We start from the raw sequence: 9,024 nt of genomic DNA on the forward strand, positions 1-9,024 counted from the left end.
TTCCGGGGTGGACAAATGGATTTGAATTTAAAACGCAGAAATGAAACTGACCAGAGGTTGCATTTAGGTAGTGAGATATTTTTATATATTCTGTGAAGAATAATAATAATAATAAAATAATATAATATTAAATAATAATTAATAAAATAATAAATAATAGTTATATATTCTGAGAATACCTTGTTATCCAACCTAGATAGTGACATGTGAGGGAGCAATCTTTTAACTTTGAAGACTAGGGCAAATAGGGTTATTCCAGAGTATATATTGCCCAGGCATTAAAGTCAGGATTATTAACCACCAGACCTCACACGAGTGAGATCTAAAATCATTGGACCACCACTGGTCCACTCTCAATCAATGATGACAGAATTTTTCATAAAAATTACAAAAAAAAAAAAAAAGATGATGGGAGCTAACCACTGAAATTATTTACCAAATGCTTTTGTTTCATTCTCTCCAAAAGCTTTGTATCAAGGCAGTCCATTACTCCATTTAGATCAGGTGGGAGTCCAGAAGCTCATTCGTAGCTGCATTTTGACTGAGGATATCATTCGTTCTCCTTGAATGGTGGGGTTTGGAAAATAATCAATTTTTAGGGACTTGTGAAGCCCATGAATGCAAATGAACACGAGAGGCCCGACACAGAAACATCAATTCTAACTTCTCTGCCTTCACCAAATTCCATGATTGCTGTCATGCCAAGGCAGTGCTTCCACGAAGTTACTTTCTGAATCTGTACATGTTGAGGGTCTGGGACTCTGGATGTAGATAATTTTGATACAGTACATGGGCTAGAGTATCAAGCCATAGCTTGATGATGATGGTAAATGGATGGTCAAACCTCGTGGAGTTTAAGGTTGATGACACGAAGCAACCCTTTCACTTCTTCGATTTAGTCGTGAAGAACATTATGCACAGAACTAACAACAAGAACGCATTGTATGAGAGCTCAAGATGGTATAAAACAATTCAGAAATCAATTTGGATTCTTGGTGTGTAATAAAATTGTGGCTGCATATCAATGAAGCTAATAGCCTAATATCAGCAGGATTTAACTTAAAAGAAAAAAACATCAAATACAACAAGCAAACTCCACACAAGTTGGCAAAGACAGAAGACCAGAAGCCTTCAATTTCTACATCCACAACAACAAACTCACAGATTTTACCCCAAGGCCTTACGGATGCAAATGAGCAGGAATACCCCATACCTCCAATAGCTCAATATTGCAAGATGGACGTCCAGTCTCCCTTCAACTGCGGAAAGTAATAAAGAAATAATTTCTCACTGTTCCTTCAATGAACCAGTTCTAGACCTCTTCAACTCCCATGGTGGTAAACAGCCCTTGTAGTGAGAATGCAGAAACAAGGATGACACTGATACTTCCTTCTGATGCATGGATATTGATGACAGGCAGCTGAAGACGCTCCTCAGTTTCTTCTTTTCATTGTCATCTTCTTGGAAGTCAGGGTCATGGCATACAGTGGTAGATTTAAGGGCCTCAGGGAGTATGCAGTTGCACAGTGAACCTACAAGGAAGACACAAGAATGAACTACGGTCACCTTCACATGAATGTGTGGAAACTAATATCGAGGGAACTAATGCAGTAACAAGGCATACAACTCAATGAATATCATGTTAAACCTCCATTTTATTTTATTTTGTTTCCAGAAAAGTAAGTGCTCCCGGTTCTTTCAATCAGTGCTTGGAAGATGAAATCCAAGCATATATCTAATGAACAAGGTAACTTATTTGATCAAAGTCATGCATAAAGTATTCTTTATTTTTTAATAGCCTAAGTTTGTTCACATGTTACATGCGTGCCTCGTGCTCTATATAAACCTCATCAGCCTTAAACGAGGAAATTGTTGCATAATACAAAAATCTGAGTTAAACCATGATAGTCAATTGATACAAGAAGCATTCAGGCCTTGAGCTACCAAGATAGTTAGAGCCAAAAGTTCAAGCAAACTTTCTCACTCTTTTTTTTCCAAGTAAAAGGTAGAATAAAGGTAAAGAACAAAGTAATCAAACAAAAGCAAAATCTGAAAGTAAAATATACTGCATGATAAACAAGATGCATATAACCTACCTATTCTTGCAAGTCTGTTTACCCATCTTGGCATTCGGTTACCAGTCAGCTTGTAACATATATCCTCACAGAAATGATTGCAGTTCTTAGCAATCAAGTGATATGTATCACCATTATAGTTTGCTGACTGGCTCTCCATGAACTCTCTAACCTGGACAGGATCTAAGCATGTTGTCCCCATATATATTGACTTTCTAAACTTGAAGCCAGGGCACTGCCGAGGTTCAACCTCAAAGACACCGCTTGTTGGGTAGTCATGAGCTCCAAATGCATATTCAATCCCCTGAACTGAAAATGCAACAGGGACAATCAGAAAACGGTTGTGTCATCCAGAGAATACCATAATTTAAGAAGAGAAAGAAGATGACATGAAAGTAACAATTGACATATATGAACATTCATATTTGCATGCATACAAGGGAGAATCCAGGAATTTATCCTTGGGCAAGTGGAAGGGGGGGTGGACGTTGAGAGGAGAGAAGGCAAATCATATACTCTACCAAGGATTGAGGCTTTACAGAAATGTGCAAAAACCTTTTGGGTACTTTTACATGAACATCTGACATGCAGCAACTTTATTTAGCATTTTGATCACATGTACTCATTCCCTACTATATTTTTACATTAATGAAATGTTTGAACTGAATGAATCATGTGCCACTGCAATTTATGATGTAGATTCTTTCCCCTCTCCTCCTTACATCCCCTCACTTTTAATTCAGTCAAACAAAAGAACATCTTTTTGCAGAGTTTTTCCTATCATTTGGTCCATATGGCTTGAGAGGAGCGTTGTCTAGCTGGGTCCAGTTCAATCAAGAAGGTTAATTTTTCCACTGTAAACATAGTGGCATAGACCAAACCATTACAAAGATTAAAGGCGCTGTCCCTTCCTCAGTAATTTTATAACTGTTCTAATTCAGTTATCAACTCATACTCTCACCATTGACAGTAATATATAGCCAGATAATTCCGGGTAGAAACTCAATGAGAAGCACAACATGCTCTGGTACTATCATTTTCAGAGGAACCAGAAGTAATTTAAAGCATCATTAATGGATATTTATGATAAAATTAACTAACCTTCCACTCCAGAATGAAAGATACCCAGGCCTGCCCAATAGACATAGCCATTTACAGGTGTCAAATCGTACACATTCAGATAGACAGGTGAATTGCCTGGACTATATCTTGTTGACTTCACTTTTGGGAATATGCAGAAGCGTGTGGCCGATTTGCCTCCGAAACAAGGAGGCATAATAGAATGCCAGCCATCCTTTGGTCCTGATTTCATGATTTAAGGGTGAAACTAGGAATCCATCAACGCCTGGTTCCGACCTGTAGAAAGTGGAATAACAACATCAACTATCCATGTTAAACTGCAAAAAGTGACCACTACGGCCATGTTTGGATACAGAAACAGTTTCATCTCATTTCATCATTACATATTTTCTAAATTCTCACATAAAATATAATAAACAATTCAATTTTTTCAAATCTCAAAACGATAATAATATTAAAAAATAATATTCTAACAATATTTTATTCTAACTTTTATCTAAAATCATCTCATTTCATCTCACTATCCAAACGGGCCTAAGAGCTGTATGACGCGAATGATTTTATTCTAAATTCTAATAGTTCTTAATTGAGGCATAGCACTGTGTGATATTAAAACAAAAGGAAATATCTTCCGTCAATCGAATTTTCACCTTTCTTACATACGTGCAAAGTAGACAAATCTGAAGATCTGAGCGTTAACAATAACAACAATGTCGTTTCTCATTTTTGTCCAAGACCTATTTTTTGCAAGCATTTTAGTAATTTATTTCTTCCGTCAAGTTCTTTCTGCGTATCTTTCATCCACTTTACGTAACTCTCTCTCTCTCTCTCTCTCTCTAATTGGATACGGAAGCAGATCAGATTCATAAGGAAACAAAACAATATAGCAGCAGCAGATGTTATCCAAACAACAATAACTACATCGGAAATTTAGAACATTTGGTGCGTAAAACCAATCAAGAAACCAAAAAACTCGAGAAAATAAAGAAAACCCATTGGAGGAAAGTGATAATCAAAGAGACCCACTAACCTCTATGCCGAGACCACCCATTAGAAAGCGAAGGAAATGCGACCACCAAAATATAAGGCGGCCATTTTCAGAGCAGGGGGGAGGGCTCCTGAAAATGAAGCAATGTGTGTGCCCGAAACCCACACATCGTATTTTGTTTACCTGACAAATGAAACGAAGGCTCGGGGAAGCAAAGAAAATATAGTACTTTTTGAAGCCAAATGAGGAGAGAGAATAACACAGAAAGAAGAATAATAGAGGTTAATACGTCTTGCAGCTAAAGGTAAAAGTGAAACCATGAAAGACATGTTGTCTCTTCGTACAATTTGACCGGCTGGCTTTATCATGAGTCGCCAGGTCTGGTCTCCTGCTAATTTAAGTTGTCTTTAATAGGATTTAAGGTGCTTAGAAAACAAGAAAAAATAAACAGAAAAAAATATTGCGATTTTTTACCATTTTTTATTTTTTTTTTAAATTCACAACATCAATAAAAATATATTTACTTAATTATTAACCATTAAGTAAAAAAATCAGCCGGGATCCCAGTTGAAAATACCCGGTTGTGATTTTAGTACTTTTTTTATCAAATCACAAAAAAATCAAAACTATTCTATATAATCTCATCATCCAAATTACATTTTTTTTTTTTACAAATGATCTCATTTCATTTTAATTCAAAAAATTTTATTATTATTTAAAATATATCATCTCATCTTATTTGAACTATACATGGATGGCCTGACCAATTTGTTAGGACTAAAAAATCAAGTAAAGGCTATTGTGAAAAAGATTTACAAATTCTTCAACTTTATTATTTTAGGATAATTATTATCAAAATTAAAGGCGTAGATGAATTTTATGAAAAAAAAAATACACAAGTGATCTATGCAATAACAAAGTTAATTACAAAGACTACCCACATCATAGTTACACTTCATATGCTATAAAATTAACAATGTTGTTAAGACAAGACAAAAGGAATATTGGCCTCTCTGTAATTACCTTTTTTTAAGGAAAAAAACAAGAGGAGATTGGATTCATTATTTGTAGAATCATGAATTTAAACAAAAATCCAAATCTTAAAATACTTAAATTCCACGGAGTGACAGCATAGCTTTTGATGTAAATTATTATTATTATTGTTTTTTTATAGGTAGTATTATTGGTTTCCTTTGTATTTATATGCAACAAAACGTCAAAAAGTAGAGCTTCTCTGAAGAGAGTGGAAGGTTTTGATAAATATATAATCATTCGACTTCTGAAAAGGTTCAGGAAGCCCGTTTTCAAAAGATGCATTAGATGACAAATAAAGTATCGTTTTAGAAGATACATCTTTTTAAAATGTGCAATAAATAGGTAATTTTAAGATGATTTGAGCAACCATGTGAAAACTTGAAATGAACACTCATTGATTTAGAATCGAGTCATTGAAAAAGGTGGACCCAGCACCCATTACAATCTCATCAAAAGTGAAAGAAGAAAGAAAAGAATGTATGTATAAATAGGAGACTGTTTCTTTGATCAACACAACTTCTACAGACAGGTTCTGGACGGAAATGATTTGCAAGAGAGACCCGAAATGGGAGCAATCATGAGTTGAAAGGAAATATCCCTTTCATCACTCCAAATTGAGCCCGCAATTTAAATCCGCACTCAAGTTTCTCCATAAAACCCACTTTCGAATCAGCAGCAAACCAACCATTTTATCATTGCAAACGCTCCTTTACAGCATCTATAGTTGACAGTCCTACATAATAATAATTTAGCAAGAACCATCTATAACTCAAGCGCCTGTCTTGCAATCCGTTATATAGAAATTTGAAAAAGTTGTAATGATGAGATGAGATGAGATAAATTGAGAGTGTTTATGTATCCAAACGGGGCCTTAGTGGCAAGCATTTGCTCTCTCTTTTTTCCCTTTCTGAGCTCACAAACATATGCTAAATAGCATCATGTAGCATCGTAGAACAAATTTCGTAAAAATTGTTCAAGTTTGAGTTACTGGCTACATATCAAACAGCCAGAACATGAGGGAGCTTGTTTCAATACATCTTGCTAGAAGGGAAAAGTTCAACTAAAGGAGTTAAAAAAAAGTAAAAAACACGGGCTTTGGAACATCTATACAACATTTCATCATAACTTGCTAAGCAAATAAATGTTAAATGTATTTCAGAGAACAGAAACAGGTTACCAATCTGAACCATCAGGGAAGGGCTCCAGGGCATCCTGCTTTCCACGAACATAAAATTCCACTATAGCTTTCATACGAGGAAGCTTATCAGGGTGGTAATTTACATGAACAATTACTGGTTTGAACTTGCTCAGTTTAGCATCTCTCCTCACAGTCTTGAAGAGAACTTTGCTATTCATGAAAAGATAGAAATCCATAGTTCTCCTGGCAGCATGAAGCCCATCATACCCAGGATGTGAAGGGAAAAAGAGCTCCTCGTTAAAAACTGCCTGGTCCCAAGAGTTTGGCTCCCTAGAAAGACGACTGGCTACACGATCTAGAAGCTCAATTGATGGGATTGTCGGTCTGATATAGAAGAAACCAGAGTTATAAACCCACATCCGCATGGTATGGGCATATCGAGCCCACCCCATTGCAGGTTCATCAAAGACATCATTATAACCATAAGCCGTCCCATTATCGTGACCATCAGTCATGGACTCCACATCAGAATCACGATAAAGATAAGGAAAAGGATTCTGCAAATAAACAATATCAACATCCGATAGAAGGACACTATATCCTAGCTGCAAGAACTCCCTGAGAATACGAAATTTCAACCCTGAAACAGCATGGTTCCCTCCGGTCCTTGCAACTGAATCAATACCTTCATCCGAGTCTCTTTTATACTCCGGGACATCCTTTGACTTACAGAACCTTGAAATCTCCTCATCCAAAGCAACAACCAGATAATTGGGTATACCTATTCTCTTAATATTAGTGAACCAGACCTCCAGCATGTCCTTCACATTTGAGTTTGCAAGAGCAACTATGAGCTCTCTTTCAACAGCAACTTTCTCTAATATCTTAGCCAGTCTTGTATTCACAGATTCATCAGGGACAACAGTAGGGAAGGTTCTTAATCCCTTCACAGTACCAAAACCTCCAGCTTTCTGTTGTTTACCCAACACAAGAACCTGCTTCTGCGCCTGATCTTTCCTTTGTTCAGCTAATATAAGTTTTTCAGTAAGCTCCCTGATTTGTTTTTTCAACTCGGCATTTTTCTCTGATGCTGCCACAAACTCTGATTTCAGCATGTCCACCCGTTCGGACGATTCACATGAGGCTGAACCAACCTAGTCAGTAAACAACTAGAAAATGAATACTATTTCCATAGACCCAAATTTGTTAGAAAATGAATACTAGTTCCATAGACCTAAATTCCTTCCTTAAAATCTACCTAATTGTCGACTCAGTTCCGGGTGAACTCCATACACACCATACCCATGGCCACAAAATGAAAAAAATTAGCAAAACTGTAGAAGATGCTAGACTATATGACATGTATTAATGCATATAAAATGAACTTCTTCTCATATCAATGGGTTTTCCGTCAAATGGTTACCATATTACTTTAAAATTTCTATAGGCTAATAATCTGTGTGAAACACCCCACGGAAAAGTACAAAGTGTGCAAATTTATATGTATGTATAAATGATTTTGCTCGTTTCAATTTGTCGTTATAATATCGTCGAACATACCATATTTTAGAATCCCAAAACAGCAATAACGATTCCACACCCAAAAATTAAGAAAAACTTCTCTTTTTAAAAATAACCGGGCATGGAAATCGGAACCTGTGCATTGTCAGATTTGGAGTGGCGGTGAGTGATAATAGGGGCTGAGAGGAAGAGACCATGAGGGAACAAGAAGGCGAAGACGCAACCAAAGAGGATTCCCACTCCGATGGCTACGCCGATTGTGACCCTCGATTTGGGGAGCGAATGCGTCGTGTTTCGCATCGAGAACCCATCTCTCCGGCCAATCATTTGTGGGGGCGTTGCGAGAATGGAGTCTGGACGATCTAAACCGAACCAGAAAGGGGGAGAGAGGAGAGACAGACGTGGGTGAAAATGACTCTCACCACTCCCGGTCCCGCTCCCGGTCTCGTTACATTTTTTTTTATTTTTTTAATATATTTTTTTTTATTTAATGATTAAGTAAATATTTTTTAATAATATTATTTTTTTTTATTTTTTTAAAAAATATTTTATAGTATTAAAAAATATATATATATAAAAAAATAAAATAAAAAAACACTACATTTTACACTGAGCGGGACTGAGAGCGGGAGAGGGAGCGGGGGCTGTAGCACGGTTCGGTGAAAATTATTTTGACCTGTCACCTAATAGGCTAATATCATTTCATTAAAATTATTTACGTAATAAAGAGATGATTTTGCCGCGATAATGACGCAATTATGCTTATTTCCATTGTACGTGATGGTAGGCAGTCGCTTTGAAGCTGTAAAAAAAACCTCTCTCTCTCTCTCAAAAGTCCCCAAAACTCATCTGTGTTTTTCGCAGAAGAGAAGCCGCCGCGTCCTCCTTCTCTTCTTTCACCATCTATCACTTTGTTTATAAAGTTAGTTCTTCATTCCTAGATGGTTTGTTTCCTAAGGTTAAAAAAATAGATTTATAATTTTTCACCAACATTCAAGAGACACATACAGCACAAAAAGTCTCTTAGAATGAAAATCGTTCGGAGAGAAGTGACCGTCCTGCAAAAATTGCCGCGCATAAGCCTCACGCGCCACCAACAATTGCGCATGTGCCTCACTCATCACCCCCTCTGGGAGCTTTTATCACAACAAGCGCTAAACTAACGGACTCGCCATCATCAGATAATT

At 36.7% G+C, this 9,024-nt stretch overlaps 2 protein-coding genes across 2 annotated transcripts; both read right to left on the reverse strand.

Moving 5' to 3' along the window:
- Positions 1 to 958: 958 nt before the first annotated feature.
- Positions 959 to 4,420, reverse strand: LOC109012421 (deSI-like protein At4g17486). The gene is made up of 4 exons (XM_018994041.2): positions 4,186 to 4,420; positions 3,177 to 3,431; positions 2,097 to 2,384; positions 959 to 1,532 (listed from the first exon to the last, which is right to left on the reverse strand). Exons 2-4 carry the CDS (start codon positions 3,385 to 3,387, stop codon positions 1,288 to 1,290), a joined length of 744 nt encoding a protein of 247 aa, XP_018849586.1. The 5' UTR covers positions 3,388 to 3,431; positions 4,186 to 4,420; the 3' UTR covers positions 959 to 1,287.
- Positions 4,421 to 6,074: 1,654 nt separating this feature from the next.
- LOC109012420 (arabinosyltransferase RRA3-like) lies at positions 6,075 to 8,232 on the reverse strand. The gene is made up of 2 exons (XM_035684751.1): positions 7,973 to 8,232; positions 6,075 to 7,470 (listed from the first exon to the last, which is right to left on the reverse strand). Exons 1-2 carry the CDS (start codon positions 8,162 to 8,164, stop codon positions 6,352 to 6,354), a joined length of 1,311 nt encoding a protein of 436 aa, XP_035540644.1. The 5' UTR covers positions 8,165 to 8,232; the 3' UTR covers positions 6,075 to 6,351.
- Positions 8,233 to 9,024: the final 792 nt, after the last annotated feature.

The sequence above is a fragment of the Juglans regia genome, chromosome 13 (genome assembly GCF_001411555.2).
Source record: "Juglans regia cultivar Chandler chromosome 13, Walnut 2.0, whole genome shotgun sequence".
Classification (NCBI taxonomy): domain Eukaryota; kingdom Viridiplantae; phylum Streptophyta; class Magnoliopsida; order Fagales; family Juglandaceae; genus Juglans; species Juglans regia.

Bases quoted from the DNA above. Each gene is read 5' to 3' on its own strand.
- LOC109012420 (XM_035684751.1), bottom strand. From the start codon at position 8,164: ATGATTGGCCGGAGAGATGGGTTCTCGATGCGAAACACGACGCATTCG. The intron at 7,471-7,972 runs GTTCCGATTTCC...TTTACTGACTAG, and splicing joins CCAAATCTGACAATGCACAG to GTTGGTTCAGCCTCATGTGA.
- LOC109012421 (XM_018994041.2), bottom strand. From the start codon at position 3,387: ATGAAATCAGGACCAAAGGATGGCTGGCATTCTATTATGCCTCCTTGT. The intron at 2,385-3,176 runs GTTAGTTAATTT...TTGCATTTTCAG, and splicing joins CTTTCATTCTGGAGTGGAAG to TTCAGGGGATTGAATATGCA. The intron at 1,533-2,096 runs GTAGGTTATATG...TCTTCCTTGTAG, and splicing joins AAACAGACTTGCAAGAATAG to GTTCACTGTGCAACTGCATA.